Here is a 22,510-nt window from a genome sequence, read left to right as displayed (position 1 = left end):
AAATCAATACAATTCTTGCCAGGCCCCTTCGAACTATTACAGAGCCCCAATGCGCCGTGGAGCACCAGATTACAGGCTGGCTGTAATTGTTCCCTGGAACAACTCAAACACAGGTCCTGGCCCTTAATGAATTCTCTACAGCATGAATAGGTCAGCAAAGTGCAGAAATCTCTGTTCTCAACTTCCACATGCAGAAATGGTGTGACCAACAGCACTGCTCAGCTACTGGGGGCAGCTGCCCTGTGCCAATGTATGACTAATGGGCAATGAAACAAAGACATTCTTAGTCTATCTGTTCATAAAAATACCGCTCTGACTGCTGAGGCATCCATGGGGTTGGATCAAAACCACACAGGATTACAGAAAAAAAACCTGCAAGGGCTTTTTATAGCAGTACAAATGGGCAAAGGACATACTCCTGTTCCTTAAGTATGACCTTAATCTTTAAGCAAAAGAAAAAAGACATTTCAATTGCATATTATTAGCTACTGTTAGCTCCAGTGGCTTATACTGAGTCACTATCAAAACAGGAGGCTTCCAAGGAACCCTATCGTGCAGCTGAAATGCTGGAAAGGGCCATAGGCTTGTGCAAATCTGACAGGAAAAGTCTACCAGCCCAGCACATACTCCTGCAACCCAAAATTTCTCCCAGCAGTACTTAGGCTTCCTGCATTCAAGCTTTACAAGTCTTTCCTACTTTTAATTCAAGCTTTAAAAGTCTTCCCCACCTTTAATCTCAGCAACCCAGCACGAAACCTCTACCATTTCTACAAAGAGGCTTTCCTTCCAATCAGGGTAATTTTTCTCTTGCTTTTCCTGAACAATTCCCTTTCCTTTCTCCTGTTCAAGTCATCAGTCTTGGTGCAGTTCTCACTCTACAGCATCAAATCCCCCTCTCTCAATTGATTGCAAATGTCAAATATTTGTAGACCACTGAGTTCTTCTGTTTACACACATCATTTAGGCAGGACATATGGACACGTAAGAGTCTGAGCTTCTTTAGCCTCTCCCCATAAATCACTGCTTCTAGATTCCTTGTACTTACTTCCTAACTACACTTAGGGCTGTGCTTAAGGGCCAAATCTGTTCCTAAGAGAATTAAGAGAAGCTGTAGCCATTTCTTTTTCTCCAAACTAGCACAAGAACACAAGTCTTGGCAAACAGGCTGAAAATGAATACCCAGTCTGCTGTCTATGACCAATACCACACACTTCATTTTGTACCTTCCTTGCACAGAGCACTGTGGCCCACAGAGCACCTTGCTATCCAAGGAAACAGCCTGCTTAGATAAGAAGTTTAAAGGGACCAAAGAAGCTAAAAGCTCAAGTCTTCACATGCACATCAGTAATATGTCTGTGACTGGTACCATAAAGAAAATGGGAATACATAAATAGGTTTTACTAGTAATAGCTACCTGTAGATACAGAAGAGACATTTCTGATTTCACAGATGTTTCTAAGCCATCTGGATGCCTGTAGGATATAGCCTGCAACTCCGTAAGACTACATCTCATATAATATCAAGCTTTTTACCAGTGCTTTAAGAATAAAAAGACAGTTAGAAGTACTGCTTAGAAATATACAATAATGTTAATAAATGACTTCTCTCACTAGGGGTAGGTTCTAGAGGAAGAATTTCCTATCATCAGGTTCTCAGACTAGTAACTACAGCTTGCTTTTTGAAAGGCGCAACCTTTCTTTCAGGGATGAAATTTGCATCCAAATCTGCACTTACAAAATCAGGGAGAAGAGTTTTGCACACATAAATTAATTGCTGGATGTATTTCCTAGTGCTTGAACTGCAGACAATTAGCTATCCATCACTAGTGACCAGGGCTTTACTCAGCAAGGACACAAAGAATAAGGCCCTGCAAACAGGACCAATCCCGTGCATGCTGCAGTGTCTTAAACATCCCCAAACTCCATGACAAAGAAAAATCTCCTTGGCAGTAAAAGCTGGTACAGAACTGCAGGTTGGAGAGAAAGAGGGTGGAGAGGGAGAGGGAAAGAGAGAGACTGATTTGCTCTCAATGAATATGAAAAAGCTGATCTCTGCCATTGAGGAAAACTCTTGCACCAGCAAACGCTGACTGATTGCAATGAGGAATGCTTTATCACCAAGATCCAGACACCCTTTCATATGGTGATTATTATTCCTGTCATGACCCTCTGGTCATCAAGCCACAGTGGCTTTTGTCACAAAACAACTATCCAATAAGGCATAATCTAGGAATAAGCCTGTAGCATAATATCTTCTACTTGCTTATACACACAGTGGGAAGAGACAAATCTTCTTCCTGTGAGTTATTACCTGCTCTAATCCACTTTGGAAAATAGCAGCATTCCCTTAATTTTGTGAAGCACGTAAACATATTTTTCACAAGACACAGCTACCTGAATAGCTCAGCTCACAGCTGAAAGCAGATCTAAAAGCTCTCACAGGTAGTAACAATCTAACTTCACCAGAAATTAACTATTCCCGTTAAAACTTGGTAAGGGCATGCGCTTCATAAGGCTGAACTGTGTTTAATTACATATTGTCTTCTACAGATCTGAGGTCTGGCCTGATTTCTGATGCTATTCTTGGAGCAACGGCTCTGACAAACAGAGGTAACACATATACAAACGCATATACAAACAGCACCTATCAGCATTAGCTGTTTCAGTCCCTACGCAATAAAACACTGCTGACTTTTTCAGAACAAAGATATTTTACATTAATGCCACTATTGTCCACATTATTATTATTAATTATCCAACCCCAATATTCTGTACAATGCATTTAACCTTGCATGCATTATTTCTCCGGCTTTTCTAATTCAGCTCCTTGAGCAAGGGGCTAACACAGCAGTTGCAGACAGTGGGCACTGTGTTGAAAGCATCCAGGGAAAAAGGGTTGGGAACCCCTGCTCTGGGAGCAGATGTGAGAAGCCATGTCTGGCCATGCAGGCCGGTTCTTTCTATGTCTTTTCTGTCCTTATTGTTTATGCAGATAGCTTTACACAGGGGCTGTTTGGAATGGTTTCATCCACCCAGCAAGCCTAACCCCGAGTAACAAATACAACAATACACATACAACTGTAGAGAATGAAAAATAAATGGTGTTCGAGGAGGATGATGCACAGAGACATTCTGTGTGACACTGGGGAGGAAGTGGGGGGTAAGTGCGCATGGTTAATATGAAAAGATGTCAAAAAAAAGATGAAGCATAATAATAGTGCAATTTATCCTTGCTAAACGCACTGCGCGGTGCTATAATTAAATATGAAAACCTAAATTTATCTCTATGTTCGGCTGTCATTAACTTAACAGGGAGTGCACATGTTCTAATCTAATGGCTGATTTTTTTCTCCATGTGCAGCATATTAAAATGTATATTAGCCTCAAGGTGCATAAACACAAAATAATAGACCAAAGGTTTTGGCCTGTGGAGAGAAAAAACCCATGCTCAAAGGCCGTCAAGTAGCTGGTGATGCAGGGGAGACACTCACTTAGCCTCATTAAGCCAAAGCTCTCTTTTGCTTGTCTTTTGTTCTGCATGACAGCAGCCTCTTTGTTGGATAATAATTCATTCCAAGTTCGTTCCGAGCTACCGAAACTGGTGAACTGTGGCCATTTTAATGAGCAGGATTGGTGGTATGCATAAGCTGGGAGCCACGTGGCCTGGGCAATCACAGAGCACCGCAGCCAGCAAAATGAGATACTGTCGAAATCACAAATTTGTCAAGTTGTTTTTGGACAGGGGATTCTAATAAGCACTAAAATATGCACCTTATTACTCTGCATCTGCCAGTCAAAGAGCACCGTAATGAATGCATGCTGCAGGGTATGACCAGGCCCTTTCCCCAAGTAAAACAAACCGCAGAGTACACAAAAAGAAAGATGTATTTTTGGCACTGCCTGGATGCGTTGGGTTGGGTTTTTTAAACCTTTTGCATGAGCAGTTGGATTTTCCTGGCTTCCTGTCCGTTGCCAGCAGTGAACGCACTAAACCCGCCACTGCCAAGGAGTTAACGTGAAGACATTGTTCCTTAATAGCCACGTTTACTGGCTGTGAATATGGAACTTTAAACTCGGTGCTTGAAGCACATTTAGCATAGAGTACATATAAAAACCCACAAAGATGAAACTACTTTAAACTCCCTTTAATAATCCCACTTCCTTTTGTTTTATCCATTTCTGCTGCAAATGGCTTCACCGTTAGGGAAAGATCTATTTTCTGTAACAACCCGCAGTTGCTGTGAGGAATAGCACTGGAGATAATCACAACATAAACTTCCATAATAGACCAGTTAGGGGGAAAAAATAATGTTAGGCAGGGACTGTCTTCTACAGATCGTTCAGGCTCGTAATTGTTTTCGGCTTGCAAATGCTGGGAGGTTCCCACAGTATCCTAAACCAAGAGGTTTCTTAATCAATACAGGCTCACCCTGAAGAGGCTATGCCTGGCAGAGAGCTGTATTTCAGGTGCAGGACTTAGCTAACGGTAAAAAGGAGCAAACAGCCCCCAGATATTTGTTTTTTCACTTCTGACTCTTCTTCAGAACTGCTCAGGCAAGATGGGAAAAAGGGTTTCTTCATCAATGTTAATTTGATTATAGCAATCTCTCTACTACCATGTGCCCTGTATTTCTGGACATGGCCACAGATACTGCTTTCTTCTGGGTTCTTTACGCAGCGCTGGAAACAAGGGGACAGCTTTTTACCATACTGGACAAATATACCTTCCTAAACAACAAGGAGCACTTCCAATAAGATCAACCGCGAAAACCTCTGCTCAGTGCAGGCAGTCAGAGGTCTTGAAGAATGTGAAGGCAGCCAAAGCTTGGTGCATGCATTGCAGTAGTGTTCCTGCATGGCTGGGAGTTCCCATTTAGTTTATTTCTTTAATAGAAGAGCTAATTTAACATTTTGTATGAGATCTTGAAGGTAGAGCAAGGTTTCTTCTCTGCCTTACCAAAGGCTATTTAGATTTGACTACAATCAAGTTAGGATTAGGTTTGTACTCTTCATAAGAAAGAAGGGCACATTTTAGTCTTACTGGGAAGACCATGCACTCAGGGAACAAATTAGCTTGCTAAATACAAGGTGATGAGAATTCTCACTGAAGTTCATACATTGCGCATCGGGATCATTCTCTCATCAGTCTGCTGGTATAAACCACCTTCAATAAATGTGTTTGTATCAGACATGATTTTAACATTTTCAATAGAGCACAATCTTAACAGCTGAGGAGGAGCCGCAATGAAAACAAGTTTGGGCTGTGTTTTGGCTTTGGGTTTTGGCTATTTCTGGAAGCAAGATGCTTAAATTCTTACTTTTAATTCTTTTTCTTTTTCTTTTAACCTTTAAATATGATCAAAGAAATGTCAGGTTTTGCAAAACTGGTGCTGAAAGCAAGGTATGAAACATCCATATACATTTACATATATACCCACACCTACACTGCCCTATTTTTAATGCCAAGCTACCTGGCGTGTACAGAGGCCACTGCCTTAAGTACAAGTTTTATAGCTGACATTAGGTGGAAGTTTATGCAGGAGAACACTATAGTGCTTCTGTGAGCACCAGCGGACACCTGTGCATTCTGGGACATAACCACTTCAGCTCTCTGCAGTAAGATCAGTGAGCAACTACAAAAGAGTCCTGTAACAGATAAGGTGACACAGGAGAGCAAATGGTACCTCTGGGGAATACTGTACCTATGTAGGTACCAGGTGAGAACAGAGTGATCTTTATCACTCTGGTCATGTATCTTCCTGAGAAACTCAGGAACGTTATTTTAAGCCATAGCTTTGTTAATTCTGGATTATAGGGGTACTACCTGTGCTCTTCCCTCTTATGCAGCAACCCTAATAACTGTGGGTGATAAGACCGTGCCCTACATCTTAGCTGTCTTCTTGATCACATCATGCACTTGATCTCAGTCCTAAATTCATGCTGAGGTAAGTGTGCTTTTACAAAGGGTCTTCCTTGAGGGACCCAGTGAGCAGCAGTGTGGTGTCATCATTACCTTGCCATTCTCCCACTCAGTGGCAAGGTTTGCAAGCTGAGATTATAGCTGAGAGAAGCTGACACGTTTTATTCCATTCATTTCCTGGAAAGGTGATTTAGAGGGGATGTTAATGACAGTTATCTGTGTCAAGGCTTCAAATGTCAGGTCCTCCCCCCGAAAAAAAAACAACCAAAACCAAACACAAAACTAAAGCCATCAAAAAAGCAGTGAGGAAGGAAGCTCAAAAGGCTGTCTTTGTCCACCTTGGTAAGTCTGACACAGCATATGGGCTAGGACTCTCTTTGGAGCAGTTACGGGTAAGGCTACAACCACTGTTTTCCATAGCTCCACCAATTCCATTAGTCCATGGAGCTGGTGGAGCTATGAAAAACAGTATCACCCGGTTGACTGGAAGCCACAACTCAGGTTAGCACTTCTAGGTGGGAATCTGACTGCTATTACAGGTCACATCTTGGGCAATGGCAAGTATTGGCTATCAGCAAATATCTACAAGCTGGTTCCGAGGTGATAAATTTGGGGTTTATATACCAAAAACTGCATTCCACAACATTCTGCCCTGCCTTGGAATGGGTTGGACTGGATGATCTCCAGAGGCCCCTTCCAACACTGATGGCCCTGGGATTCTATCTTAAAATTATATGATGGAAAGTGTTAGTTTCATTAATTCAGAAGCATGAAAAGGTACTAATCAACATCATTCTCTTTTCCAGCCAGAAGCTGATGTTTGCTGTTACACTGCTTATTACAGAACACTATTTAGCACACTATTTTTCTTATTCTTTCTGTTTAGGGAGGAAATTATTGCGATAAATGTAATAACTGACAGTGATAACCATTCACTTTGTCCTTTATCTGGTGACTCCATGGCAAGACAGGTTCAGATTAACATCATGTGTACCACTGGGAAACAAACATTTACTTTTTAGTCTGGTCATCAAATGCTACAAGGTTTCATTACAAAACTCTCCTGTGGCAATGTTCTGCACACAGGATCTGTTTGATGCTGAAACCAGGACAGAAAATGAATTATCAAAAGAGTAGTGCACTGCTATATGAAAATATGGGTTTTCATTCAATAATGTACTGCGAATCAGAATAGATGCTATTATTATGAACATACTTAGCTGGGAATAGGATTCGTCCTAACTCTGTAATATATTCAAAACTGGGAGAGGCTCAATGAATTTTTATACAACCAGAAGGCAAGTGGCTCTTGAGGCTGGTGAAAAGAATCCTCCCTCAGTTCCTTCTCATTGAATTGTCAATTGCCTGAACTCCTTATCCCTGTGATTCTCCATTAAAATAAACAGGAATTTTATAACAAAATGGAGAGTGATTCCTTTATATTTTTACATTTACTGCACCAAAAATATTGACAAATCAGAATTAGTATTTTTGCTTTCCTTTTCTTTGAATGCAAAAGTTCATCAGGATTTTCTGTTTAGCTCCTCACAAGGTTTTACTAAAGAAGCTGAGTTTCATCTCCCACTAAGACCAGGAAAACTTGGATAGCACCTTCTAAGCTTTTAAAATCATAATGCAAGATGACAGCCCTCACATTTTATTCCATGGATAATATATACTTCCCCACCCATCACTTTTATCGACGATAACATATACATAACATCAACAGGCTATCTTCTCTTTTCCAACAGAGTAAGGATGTGCTTTTTAGTGACTGTATGTTAGAAAGGGGATCAGAAGTGAGTGTTATGACCTGCTGCCAAGCAATCTAGATATCTGTGTTTGAAAGTAGAGGAAACTCCAGTACTGAACTAAATTTACCAGGCACAAGTACATGAAACCCAATATTGATAATAATTTATGAAAGAAAGAATACTGATTCCTATAATACTGCAAACCTAGTTTATGATAACATAATTACTTACACTAATAACACTGCTTAGGCACAGTCTTGCTAATTATGATACTATAAATATTAATGATATCAAGCCTTTGTATTTGATTGCCCCTGGTAGGATCATTTATCATGGTATTTCCTTTTACCTGTGTTGTATTATTTTCCTTCCTTTCCCCTTGAATGCTCACTCGTGGACAAACCCATCCTAAGCGTATGCCTAAAATACATCACTAACTTCTCACTGGTGCAGCGTGGTTAACTTTACATGTTATTATTTAGTAGCAACGATCCAATGGTATAAGTCGGCGCTAACGGGAATCAAATATACCACCAGTTATATTCACTATGCCTTGTTCCTTTTAAATGCCTAACAGAGCCAGCTAGACAAGATTACACAGGGCTTTGTTTTCCATTCTTTTTCATGTGACCTGTTTCAAGTTAAAATTCCTTTGAATTATTAAATGCTTCCTTAAAGTGCCTTTTCACGCTACCTATTTAAAAGTTAATTATTGATGTAGTGACAAGTGGAAACGACTAAGAATTAGAATTATTTTTCCCTCATTCAAAAGGACATAAGAAACATCTTTGACAAGGGGTGTCTCTTTTGTAAAATGCAAAGGTAATCCCAAATAGAACACTGAATGCAGCTTTAAATAAGAATTACAACAAATCTCTGTTACATGATTTGGAAATGCTGTGGATGCTTCCACAGGTGTTAAAGGAAGGAAGTTTAGATGTAACCCTTTGAGCCTGGTTTAACTGCTTAACATAAGCAGATGAAAATGAAACTGCTTGTATCTTGGTTTATTTCTAAGCAGCGCATTATCCAGAGCTTTAGGAATAGGATTGTCTTTTCTCCTCAAAGGTAATGTTATGATTTTCAGAGCTCCACAGAGAACAACAACAACGCGGGAGTCTCTAATCTCCTGCTAAATCCAACTCCAGTCATCAGCAACAGTAAGTGGAGATTTGGAGGTGCCTGACACTCCAAATCCTATTCTTTTGTAATTCTTTACTTTTTACAACATTTTCAACAGTGTTCTATCAGAGTTTTGGAAGGATAATCAATAGGCATGATGTATCACTGATATCAGTCTTCAAAGTGAGCCCCTCTAGTAACTAGAAACAAAAGCTCAGCCTCCCTGCTGTGCGGGTATTTTGCTTAGAGCAGGAGCAGTAGGGCATCAGTAGGAAGCCAGTTACACCTCCCTGCTTCTCAGCATGGATGAGCCCATGTCCTGGTGGAGGGGTGAGCAGCACGGGCATAGCTGCAACACACTGCAGCTGGCAAACGTCTCCAGAGATGCTTTTGTAGCAGGTAAGTACCACAGCAGACAAGAAAGGCAACCCAGAGGTTAGAGTTTCAGAGAGACCATAGTTTCTGTTCCTATTCCACCACATACTTTCAGGGTTTTAATGATTTTGCATTATTTAGTGTCACCATTCCTCACTCTGCCTTGCAGGTGGGTTGGGAGTCAGCATACATGAAGGACAATGAGATACTCAGGTACAACGACCAAAGAGCCACTCCTGATCCATTCTTCCCATTAACTCCTGGTTTGTGACAAGCTCTCTCGGCTGGTCAGCTCCAGTGCTGGCAAATTTTCCTATATCCTGACTGGAAAACCCAGATGCTTCTCGCACAGTGTTAGTATCAACGTGGATCAAATTGATCTTCATTAAAACAAGCAGTTCCAGACCTTGTTCCAATACATTTGTCATTTTACATCCTACACTTTCTTTGTGTTTTTAAAGACCTGGTGTTATGAATGAAGGGGAGAGATCATATTTATAGTACAAACGTTATTCTGTATCAAGTCCCTTCAATTTGTCTTTTAAGCTGCCCTCAGATGCTTGTTTTACTTGGAAGGAAAAAGACTTGGTGACTACTTGTGACAGCAGAGGTGTTTAACCAAGAAGCAGAAACTGCATACAATGGTTATGAAATTGCATCCAAATCAGTGTCAGTATGCAGGAATGGCAGTCAAACAACATACCTGTCCCATCAGATCAGCAATACTAGGTACTGGTTTTCCTTTCTGATGGCGCATGGTTGCAGGGCTCTGTCCATTCCAGTCTTCGAGCTCCTCAATGCTTTTCAGGTAAAGCAGAGCTTGCAGTCCAGTGCAGTAGTCATCGATAACAGTGAAATCCTGATTCTGGATTGCACTGCACACCTGCAAAACGTCAGTCCATTATCAGCAACATCCTGGCAAAGGAGCATTCGGTATTAATAAACTCTTTGGATTTACTGATTATCAGAGGAACCTTTCTGCAACTCCACTGGGAAAGAATGACAAGAATTCAGGGTATGAATTGGCTGCTTAGTCTTATGCTATAATACCACCACTGCAGTTCAGTAAAAGAAGGACTCAATAACACTAGCTATGCCTGGGTTTTCTAATCGCAGCCCTTAGACCAGACCGGAAGGATGCTCAGAAGGAAGCCTGCAAGCCCAGCCCCAAGTGTGCCTTCTGGTGTGCTGATGCTGAGCATGCCAAAGACAAACCACCCCAGGCCTCTCCCAGCAGACAGACAGTGGTATTCCCCAGCCTGCTCTGCTCAGGATGCACAGACATATCCAGTTAGGTCCCAGTCAAGCAAATCACAGAACTACAGACCTGTTGAGGCTGCAAGGTATCTCTAGACACTGCCTGGGCCAACCTCCCACTTCACAGAAGGGTCAACTAGAAGAGGATACCCAAGACTGTGCTGTCAAGGTGTGAGCATCCTCAGGGACTGCACAACCCGGCAACAGGAATCGGTGTTCATCCTCCCTTGCAGCTTTTCCTCCTATTTAAATGGAATTTCCTGAGTTCCCATTTGTGCCCATTGCTTCTTGCCCTTTCACTGCGTACTGCTGAGAAGAATTTAGCTCCAATGAAAATGTCTCAGCAAGCAACACCCATGAAGCTGACCTGCTAGTACGGGTGAGCATTGCCAGGTATAGAACAGGACGGTCCCCTTCTGCTAATCCCCATTTGCCATGCAGTGGTACTGGGAGGCCAGGCCACTTAGATGCCTTAGATAGCAATACAGCTTTATAAACACACCAGACAATGATTCCTGACCTGCAGAGCTTAACATGTAAACACAAAACTACTGAGAGCAGGTAATAACTGGCCATTTATACATGTATAATCTGTGTATATATATATACGTGTGTATATGTATGTATACATACATGTATAATCTGTGTATATATATACATGTAGAATCTGTAGATATATGTATATATATATACATAATCTGTGAATATATATGTGTACATATATGTATATATACATGCATAATCTGTATAATTGGCCATTTATAGAGATCCTTCTGGACCACTTTGTGGGTTCTAACTCAGATTTAAACCCAGAGAGATGCAAACTGACAAGTGCATAAAAAAATCCCTGACTCTTCTCTGAACACCACCTCATTAGCTAAACTCTAATCATCCATCAGTGACGAGGTGCAGGGTTGTTTGAGTCCCATTCATTGTCAGTCCCTGGAAAGGCTCTGAAATTCCAGCTGTGTCAGCGTTTGCAGAACTCTGATTCAGCTTTTCTTCTAAAACCTAAAAATAATACTCCTGGTAATACCTACACATACACACTTAATGAACACCACAATGAAACAGCCACCTTTGTTAGAACATGAATATGTGCACATGCACAGACACATCCATACTCCCTGGACATGAAAACACACCATGAATCATAACTTTGAGACTTAAAAAATATATAAGGAGATATATATAATCGCTTTTTCCAATCTCAGGAATGATTATACAACTTGCAATCCTGAAGACAGGTACCCATCACATTGTATAATACCACATCCTATGGCTGTAGAAGGGAAAATAAGGGCAAACTATAAAATAAGCACAAGAACATCTGCTATGCAGTGCATTTACATCACCCAAAATCTGTTTCTCTTGAGAAACAGTGTGGGCATTAATTAGGTCTGTTATAACTTCCACAAACCTCAAGGCTTTGCTATTTCCAGAGCAATTATAAAGAACATTCTCACAATAATACAAGTTATTTAATTGTAAAACTCAACTGTTGCGTATTTAAACCAGGATTTCTCTCTGTTTTCAGTGCAGGGGTAAGGCTTTCATTAGTTATTCTTAAAACTACAAAAAACTGAAGGAAAAGATACAGTTAAAAGCCATGTTATGTCACTTGAAACAAGTTCAGGCACTGTTGTCAAAACCCTGCAATGCTTTGACAGCATATATACGCATGAGATCCACTGGAGGATACCTGTAATAACCTTATAAATAAAGAGGCTTTTACTGTTTTCCATCTGGTGGTGCAGTGTTATGAACTGCAGTCATATACAAATGATCAGAAGATGATACCACTCTAAAAGCCAACATTTGCTCCCTGTGAGTCTATGGGCACTGGCTGCCTTCCCTGGAAAGCCAAGGAGGCTCCAGAACGGAAGGGAAAATGCAACTCTTCAAAGAAAAAATGTAAATATCATCACTTAAAATAGCTGTTACATGAAATGGAAAGGCTCAGAACCAGAATTAGTGCTTTCAGACAATCCTCCTCTCCTGTAGCAGCCTTATGACGATGGTGGTAAATGGCGTGGAGAATAAACCAAAGACATGCCTTTCACTGATTTCACTGTGATAAAAGCAAGTTATGGGCCTTTCCTGGAACAAGAGCTATTCAAACATTAACACCTATGAAACTAACAGAAAGAGTTTTGCCACGGTTTTGGCCAAACATTCCAAGCTTGGGAATTTCTTACATTACACATATCAGATGTGAGGTTAAGGCTTACAGAATCTCCCATGAATCAGTGTAGAAGCCTTTGCTGCATTTCAGAAGGTGGTGAACAAAGTCAAGCTAAAACCCTGACCCATCAGCCATGACAATTTCTACACCACAGAGAGAGGTTTTTAGCATCATCCCTGGCTGCCTCAGCATCACCAGTTTAAATGACACTGTGCTCTCTTTTCAGCACGATAGAAGCGGCAGGACAGTAAACCAGGTAAGAATCAAAGTCACGCATCTGGAAACATCGCAGAAGAACTGACTTGACCCATCTCCACACATCATCAATGTCCTCACTTCACTCCTGCTGCCTACACTGGGAATAGGCATGCTTCCCCTCCCTTGCAAAGCTAAACGTCCAGGTCTTGCTCACACTGATTAGAGCAGCAGCACGAAACTGAACTGCAGCAAGCACTGCCCACTCAGCTCCTCCCCTCGGCATCAGGCTTTTATTAAGCAGTCATTTAATCCCAGACTGGTTTGGGTTGAAGGGACCTTAAAGCTCATCCAGTTCCAACCGCCTGCCATGGGCAGGAACACCTTCCACTAGAGCAGCTTGCTCCAAGCATGGCAGAGATGGCATCTATTTAAGATCCTTTGATCCCAAATGATCCAAGCGAATCTGTGTAAATTAACACTCATCTATTCACTGACCCAGGCTTTCACCTGAAACATAGGATCACAGTAACAACTAGGTTGGAAAAAACCTTTATGACCATCAAGTCCAACCTTTACATTTATGTAGGAAGTAGCTTTTTCTTCTTTGGAAGACAAGAGACAGGCCCTGTGAGTAAACTAAGTGACAGAGTGAGGTCCAGACCACAATAAAGCTGTTAGCTGTCCTCCTGTCTGTGTCCGTCTCTAGCTTTGGACCAGGACTTGCACTAGAAGAGAAAGGTGCTACATTTTTAACATATATTATTCAAATTGCACTAATATACAAGGAGATCATTTTGCATTAACTTGGTTTTACTGCTCTGTAGAACTCTTACAATCCCATTCTTAACATCTGACCTCCTCCCCTTTTGCCCCAGGGCAAGACTTCAATGATTGCCCCTTATATCCCAAAAGAGACAAGCGGGCCAACATGCTATGTCCGATCAATTATATCATGCTCTCAGTATTCCTGAAATCTAAACACGTCCAGTATGAATTGCAACCGTAGGTTACAATTCTAATCTACACAGACATGTCTGAGATGCTTAAGGACACAATGCCTGCTTTGCTGCTGGTAAATCAAACATACATCAAATGATCTCACTGGGGAATGGGGATGCAAAAACGAACCACAGACTAAGGGTCTAACTAAATCTGTTCTGCAAAATGCAACGATGGGAGAGGCATGCAAAGGTCCCTGCTGATGTCCTGCATGAGAAATGGCCCGTTTGCTCTCTTACTAAATAAACACAAATACTGAGTTCAACTTTGTCAAAGGATGCAGAGCCAATGCAAACCTTACTTGAGGAACTGGAGTAAGCTGTCAGGAGATTATTATGGTGTAAAAAGGATTCTGCAGGTGACAGGATTTTCATTAATCACTCACTTTGATCTAAAACTTTTAATTCATGTATTTTGAAGAAGAAGATCATTACTGGTGACAGGTACGACCACACCGCTTATAGAACACTGTAAATGCCTTTGCAGCAGAATCATTACACAACAGAGAGATGGCGATTCCTGAAGTCTTTACTGAAGCAAACTGCTCTGTGTCAGACCCTTTAGGTTCTGTCCATAGTCTCTGTTTCTAGGAGCAATGGGAAAGATTGCTCCAGAAAACTTACCTAGACATTGCATTTTGGTTTTGTTGCCCAAAACTGGATGTGGTTCCTGCCCAAACTTTGGCATATCCTGGGGGGGTCTGTGTGGAAGACCTGTGCTATCTGTGCAGAACATGGACAACGTAGCTAAGGCATTTCCAGCCAGATCATTCACTAAAGCAATTTCTGTTCAAAGATGTGCTTGCGTTTTCTCACTGGGGGACGTTGCAGAGGAGAAGACATTTTCTCTAATCCTAGAAAGAGGAAACAATGCACCCCTCTTCATGCACTGCTCTGTTTCCTTTCTCTTACCCCACTACCTTCAGTTTTTATATAAACTCATTATTATATGATGAAATCCCAGCTGGGCAGGTGATGGTTGGGAAAATGGTGCCAAAAATGAACCTATTCCCCACCTGCATTCCCTCTATTCCATCAATAGCAGAGATTTCAGCAGAAGAGATGAAGATCTAGATATGCTTGTATCACTTCTTCCCTTCACTACTTTTAACTAACACAATGTAGTGTGTGTATAACCTCATGTACTGCTAGTTCACCATAAGAGGCTGGAGCAGGGCAGAGAATCCAGCCTGTTTAATAACATGTTGCCTTGCAATGAGTGTTAAGTATTCTTGGTGTGACTAAATCTGTGGGAACAAGAATGCTGCAGTGTTTGGCAGCAGCCACGGTCCTATTCAGAATTGACTGAAAGCATTACTAAAATCCTTTGCCAAGAATGAATCTGTGATAAGGACACAATAGCTTGGGGAAAATGTTAGTTTTTACACCCCTCTGAAATAAACATTTCTCTCTGCAGAACCTGGGTGTAAAACAATTGTCAGTTCTGGAAAACAGAAGGAACAGTACGGAGGCAAATGGGTGGCAACGATACACAGCCTACAAGTTAGAAGATTGATGGGTACAGATTTGTATACACAAACACAAATCACATCGCTTGACTGCTCTACCATATTAGTTTCCACTTGTAGCTGTACAGCATCAAAGGGACATCACTCATGTCCCCATATATTGCATTTAGTGGTAATGGAAAGGACTACCAAAAAAAAGGAACCCAGAAAAAAAAAATCAAAGCAAGAGTTTCTAAGTAGTTTCCTGGCAATTGAGACAGAGGCTCTTTCATCTGTGCTCTAACTGTGGCAGGGCATTGATTTAAACTCCTTCTGAGATCTCAAATGCTTTTATATTCTTAGGTCTTGCTGGCTGCTTTCTTTTTCCCATTTTTTTCCCCCCTCAAATGATAAAATTCCAGCATTTAGCAGAATGGCATCTTTCTTCCCCAGAAGATGGAGACTTAATTCAGCTCTGGCTCTAAACTGCAGAGGGTCTCTGTAAAAAATAGCTCTCACAATGCCATCGGATTAGGAATTTGGCCTTTGACTTCACAATTCTAATATTCTTACCATAGCAAGTGGATAAACAACTATTGTACCTGTGAGTGTTTTTACAATGGATTAACAATTCCACATTTCCATTAATATGGTTGACTTCCTTTGAAGTACTTTTGGCTGATATGCCCAAATGGTTAGCAAACAATGTACTGGTTAGATTTTAGATGGTATTTCCAATTTTAGCATTATTTACCATCTTCTTCTACTAAAAATCCTTCCTGATAAGCACTGAAGACAGAAATCCACCTTCCTGTTACACAAACATTTATGAATGACTCCAAGCTGGTTTTCCATGTATAGCTGAGGCTGCTGCTTTTCTGATGAGTGTCTATTGATTAATATTCTGGTGGAAAAAGACCGAAGTTGTAAATGAATACAAGGTGCTTCAGGAAGGATTCTGGTTGTGCCCACCTGGGTATCCATATAAATCCACAGCCTTTATTGTAGTGGACAAGAGCAGAGTTATAAGCTGGGTAAGGCATACATACAGTGTAAAATGTATTCTCAAAAGCAACTTGCAAAAATTGACTCAAGTAAAGGGAGATCTTCCTGGGCCATGCAATCTATATGCGGCAGAGCTCTTGCCTATGGAAATAAAAACGCGCATTTTCCAGCCCCTGTACAATGATTTAGATGTGCCCAGCTCTACCAAGTGAAAAGCCTTGGCTGGCTGACACAGGACTCATAATAATGCGCTATGGGAATAAGGAGACAAATAAAATACCCTCTGAGAGAGGTTGCTGTGCTTCCTATCTTCAGGATGCCAAGGTCTATGGAAAGACTGCTTGTATAACAATGGTTCCTCCTCCTCATGTCTCTTTGAACACTGACTTACCACCACATTAACTGCGTAGCCTAAATTATCCCTTCTAGCAGCAATTGTTACTTTTGTTAGAGGATATTGGGATTAAGAACATGAGGGGACATGGATTATCGGACACCGTGGTGAGCTCTCTGGAAAAAAAGTGGGATTCTTCGTTTTAAAGCACAAATCTGTTAAGGAAGAAAAATCTTACCAAATATTGATACAGTACAGATGGAATGATTTGATTCATTCACATTAGCTGCTCAAATGACTCTAGAGACACAGGTTAGCAGATGGGATGTTACTTAACAAGGCTTGAGTTACTAGATCGGTACGCAGAGCTGATTTGGATGAAGGACCACAAGTAAGGAAATCAGGATGCAGTAAGCGGGCAGCAAAAAGAGCCACCCAGCATGTGCTGAAGCTGCAGCAGCCTCCTGAGATGAAAAGATTCCCTACTACCAAAGTGGCTCCCATTGGCCCAGAGACCCCAAAGGACCTGATTCTGGTCAGACCCTGTTCATGTACTGCGCCCCAGAAACCTTGGGCAAGAGTGAAGGAGGAGAAAAAAGTCTAGAATCCATTAGCCACTTATCAGATGAGGGCACAGCAAGGGATAAGAGCACTCTAAGGGATCCTTTAGGAATGTTATCCAACGCATTAATTCCTAGCCTACTCAGATGTGTTTTTCCTCCCCTTAAATTCTTCTCTGCCAATTAATGTATCTTTGATGTAAATCACTCAAAACTGAGTATTCTGGAGTGGAAAACTGGTACTTACCAAGGGAGCCTGAGTGATGCAATTCTGCATCCCCTGTCTTTGAGAGGGGAAATGCAGAAGAAGTGGAGAATATTCAGAAGGCTCCCTGAGGTAACTGTGGCTATTTTTCCCCTGTGAACCACCCCTAGAGGAATGGGTATATTTCCTTATCTCACTAAAGCATTCTGTCTGTTCTTGGAACTACAAAGTGGACCTTTATGCAGTTGGTGGGCGCACACACTGATAGAAGTGCTGATCGCGATCATCTTCTCTAAGAAAACAATATGATTCCACGTGCCTTGAGCACTGAGTGGAAAACAGCCTCATAAGCAGCCACCTATAGCAAATTCTATCACTGTGCTGTCGATCTATAAAATGAAAGGTATCTTTGAAAGCAGATGAACTAACTCCCTCGTGTGAACAGCCCAAACACATACAGAGGCTCTACAACTATCTCTAAATATACGTTGAATATAATTTCATATTCCATTTATTAACACCCAAAAGTCTTTCCTCCCTCTTTTTTCTAAGTACTGCTGTGGAAATCCTCCAGCTCTCCCAGCAGTTCTACAGACGCTGGTACAGCACCAGAAGCAGTGCGAAACAGACCTACATTTATTTCACTCATTTCCATGGGCTGCATCCTTCAGCTCCTCTAAAGGTATTTCTAAAGCAGGTATCAGCTAAGCCACTCAAATCTGGTGGTTTGATGTTAAAAGTCATCAAGTAACATAACACAGTCAGAAGTCAGCAATGGTTTAAAGACTGGGTTTTCTAAGAGCTAACCAACAGCAACACCATCCGCTCGGGATAGGGCCTGGAGCACAAGTGTGATGGGGAACGGCTGAGGGACCTGGGGGGTTCAGTCTGGAGAAGTTCAGAGAAGGCTCGGGGAGGACCTGATCGCTCCCTACAACTGCCTGACAGGAAGATGGAGCCAGGAGGGGCTGGGCTCTGCTGCCAAGGAACAAGGGATGGGACAAGAGGAAACGGCCTCAAGCTGCACCAGGGCAGGTTTAGATGGAGCTGAGGAACAATTCCTTCCCCAGAGGGTGCTCAGGCATTGGAACAGGCTGCCCAGGGCAGGGCTGGAGTCACCGTCCCTGCAAGTGTTCACACACCGTGGAGACGAGGCCTCAGTGCCATGGGTTAGTGGTGGCCTTGGCAGTGCTGGGGTAAAGGTTGGGCTGGATGAGCTTAAAGGGCTTTTCCAACCTGGTTGATTCCATGATTCTCGGGTCCATTGTTCCATTTTTAATTTGAACATGTCCAGTTTGCAATTGGAGCTAATTGGAATGAAAAGGTCAAAACTAAAATAAGTTGCAGGAAGACTGAAACGAAGATCACCATCACCCAAACAGGTTTTTTTCTTTAAATGTGTTAATTCCACACATTTTGAGAGTTTTGATTACCAGTTTAAACTGGAAAACACTTTGACCTTTGTGACAGGGTAACTATTTCCTTATTAGTGGTACTACTCAGGTTCATTAACGCATCCTGGATCCAGCATAAAGCTTCAGCATTCCTCATCCAGGCCACTGGACCAGATGCAGCAGAGCCTTGAACTCACATCTATTTTGATTAAATGAAATTGGTCAAAGAAAAACTCTCTCCCCACAGAAGTTTCAACAAACCCTAATGAGAACCATGCACTGAGGGACATCCTCCTGCGACCACAAGTTTGAAAGCTGCAAACCTCTCACAATCAAACAGAAAAGCAATTTTTCCATTGTGGAACCCCAGCTCAGCCCTGCTGTGATTAACCCCTCATCCCTGGGAGCCTTTCCCTCTAGTACTCACATTGTATTTCAGCTAAAATTGCTTCCATCCTTTATCAGCTTGCCTGTCCAAATCTGTGCAGTGGCTGCTGTGTCCATTGAAGAACGAGATGCATGCAAAGAAATCAGTTTTGACCCACTGAGTCTTTCGTGTCTGAGATAAAAAAAACACTTCCACATTTCCTCAGGGATTGTTTTACCTAGCTCTGTTCAAACAATAAACAGCAGCAAGAAAAGCAGCTACGTAACTGATACTGAGGGCAGTTATACCCTTACCTAATGTACTGCAAGCGTCAAATGAAATGGCTTCTGCTTCATTCATTCAAATTGCATGGATAAAAGGACCTCTCCATAGCTGGATCAAGCTGTGTTTCAAGGGGTGCTTGTGTTGTAGCAGGAAAAAGCCTCCAGAAAAGCTGCTGTTCCCAATTGCTCCATCCTTCATGGGCTTTATCCTTCCCTGAGCACAGCCTCCTCCACGGCTTGCCTCTCCCTTTCTTCATTCCACTGCCAGCTATGGCTTTCGACTGGAAGATCAACAGAGCTGCTTCCATATGGAAAGGAAAACTCAGGATGTCCCCTGCAGCTATAATACATCTGATTTAAGACAAAACACAGGGAATTCCCTAAGTAATTACTGGAGGTGGCAGGAACAAAAAAATCATTTTCCTTCCATTGACATTTTCAATGTTCAAGAAGGAGATGGGTGCATTTTCAGGTTCAATTTCTAGTCATCACCACACTGAGATGCGAGGGGAACTACAACTCAATCTACAACAGAGCTAGCTTTGTGTTTGAAAACAACCTGAGCTGAGTAAAACAACTTGCCCACAATCCCTCCAACACTCCCCTGAGCCTCTTCTGAAGAGTCATCATCTCCGTGTTGCTTTTCCCTTGTGAACTTTTAAACCAAACTCACTCAATGTCAATTCATACCGGGTGGTTTTATCTACAGGGGGGACAGATCTCTGCTTGTTCACACAAGACAGTGGCCATTGGAATCCACATCAGCAGTGGAAAGACAAGCAATACGGTGGATCCTTGGGAGACATGGAGAGCGCATGCTGCCAAACTGCTTATTGTTCACATCTCCTCAACCCTTCAAGAACCTGGGTCACCAGATCCAGGGAAACAGGGAAACACCTGGGCAGAATCAGGGAATTGTTTGGGTTGGAAAGGACCTAAGATCATCCAGCTCCAACCCCCTGTCATGAGCAGGGACACCTCACGCTGAAAGAGAAGCAGGCTCAGTGTCCCCAGGTATAAGAGCAGCGAACAAATCCTCTGCTGGGAGTGACTGGTATAGGAAAGCACTGGAGCTGATGCTCAATTGAGACCTAATTGTTAGTAAATAATGATTACCATTCAGTGATACTTAAACCTACTTTGCATGAGAATCCGCTGTAAGAATGACAAATAGCAACTGTTAGGGAATGAGTCTGAATTCATTCTTATAAAATCATGAACTAACAATCTTATCAATGCAGACCTCATTTACTAGCTGGTGAAATAAGCAGAAACAAAGGTAAACTAATAGATAAACCCCCTACATATAAAACTACTGCGAAACTGCACAAAGTAGAAGGCATTATTAGCTTAGAGTTCAGTCTGTAACTTTACAGTATGCTGATCTGAATAGTGCAGCTTTCCATTAAAAGTCACGATGAAACTAAAATCAATAATAATGAAAACCTGCTCAAATTTAGTATTTTTTGCCAACTTTACTAGGAAAAAAGAATCGAGATTTTGTTTGACAAATTCTGATTTCCATCAAAAGGAATTCTCACAGCAAACCCTCACTATCCATTACAGATTTCCAACCCAAGCATCTGTAATGGAGCAAGCGTGGCAGTCCTCTAATGACTTTTTGTTCTTAGCAAAGACAGACAGCTGAGAGCGGGCTGAGCTCCTGTCATCAGCACCGAGCCAAGAAGAAAGCAGCAAATACTGAAATGTTTATCAGAAACGATCACTTGAGCACGTCTGCCCCAACTTCTCTCGCTCTCACATTGGGTTTCCTTTTGATTTTATGGTGACATGTTCAAACAGTGCTTTGTTCCCCCTTTTGTTTCTGCATGCCCTGTAAATCCCAGCTCTGCAGAGAAGGGCCGCTCCATCCTGTGCCGCGGCCATTGAAGGCATTTTCAAGAGCACGGCTCTGTGAGCACTGGAACTAATGATAACTGGCTTCCAGCAGCTCTGTGTCTCCTGGTTGGGTTCTCTGACATCTAATAAGGTGTGACTGCCAATTAAAGCCTTTCTTGTGGCTGCCATGGTCCTAACAGCATCGTCCCATGTGGATTCTCAGAGGTCTAATAAAGGTGAGCTCATAGCGTGCTCGTGCTTGTAGTGAAGGAATGCAGGAATGTGCTCTCCTCTGCTTTTTTGCTTTCTCAAAACTTGTTATAGCAAATTACTTCCTATCTTCCAGCAAATTCCAGTGAAAACGGCCACTAAGCTCAAACAAGACTGAGGATACTCAAAAGGACTTACAAACATATACTGAGCTTCTTCAGGAATATGGGCTAAAACCTGCTCTTTCTACACGAGACTACATATATCTCAAAAAAAAGGACTTGCATCAGAAAAGTGGGTTTTGCCTTAAAATTGTTGGTGGATGTAAAGTGCCATTCCTTGAATCTCATCTTGTATCATTCTGGTGGCCTGACACCATCCAGCAATCTATCCTTCAACTCATCAGTTTAATGGGCGAGAGAAGAAATAGCCCAATCTTCACCTCTCTGCACCATGGACAGGTTTGTACAGAATGGTTGCATTCTTCTGTCCCTTGAGCCACAGAAGCTTCACAGTGTCCAGCTGGTGCTGAAGTATTGTCTGAAGCTTATCTACCCATGGAGCACGCTCTGACTGGCACAAAGCAAAGCCTTCAGCCTCTTTCCCCTCCATGTGCTGGTGTAAAGATGGGCTGGGGGCAGAGGAAGGGTGGGCTTTAGTGACTGAGCCCTTCCTCTGCATTCAGAATCACTGCTACTCACTGCAAGACATAACAGTTTTTTCCAAGTGTCATCATAGAATCAACCAGGCTGGAAAAGACCTTTAAGATCATCAAGTCCAACCTTTAACGCAGCACTGCAGAAGGCATCACTACTCCGTACAAACTTAACCTGGAATTGTAAACCACAAGGCTGGCTCCATCACTGCCCTGTTCTGCACACACACGATTTCAATTTCTTTTAGTTTTTAACTCTCCATACCATTCAATGGCATAAACAGTAATTCCTGAATGAGAATTCTTTTGGTCTCATCTGGTCCTCACTTAAGTATCTGCGTCTTCACTGACTTGGACAGACACTGAGATGGTCTCAGAAGAACACTAAGTGTTCTTCAGCT

General features: G+C 42.0%; 1 protein-coding gene across 2 annotated transcripts in view; it reads right to left on the bottom strand.

Moving 5' to 3' along the window:
• The window catches only part of DPYD (dihydropyrimidine dehydrogenase), a 346,394-nt gene that overhangs the window by 34,384 nt on the left and 289,500 nt on the right, over window positions 1–22,510 (bottom strand). Inside the window, exon 20 of one of the 2 annotated variants that reach the window (XM_061461954.1) lies at window positions 9,874–10,053. The exons of the other annotated variant lie outside the window; for it this stretch is intronic. Coding sequence (XP_061317938.1) covers window positions 9,874–10,053 — 180 coding nt within the window. The remainder of the gene's footprint in view (window positions 1–9,873; window positions 10,054–22,510) is intronic. 2 annotated transcript variants of the gene reach the window in all.

Source organism: Pezoporus flaviventris, unplaced genomic scaffold (genome assembly GCF_033815535.1).
Source record: "Pezoporus flaviventris isolate CSIRO_AGI_PZ_B2104156 unplaced genomic scaffold, CSIRO_AGI_Pfla_v1 ptg000001l, whole genome shotgun sequence".
In the NCBI taxonomy this organism is placed as follows: Eukaryota; Metazoa; Chordata; class Aves; order Psittaciformes; family Psittacidae; genus Pezoporus; species Pezoporus flaviventris.
Note: the sequence above shows the minus strand (reverse complement) of the source record. Positions and strands in the feature narration are given on the sequence as shown.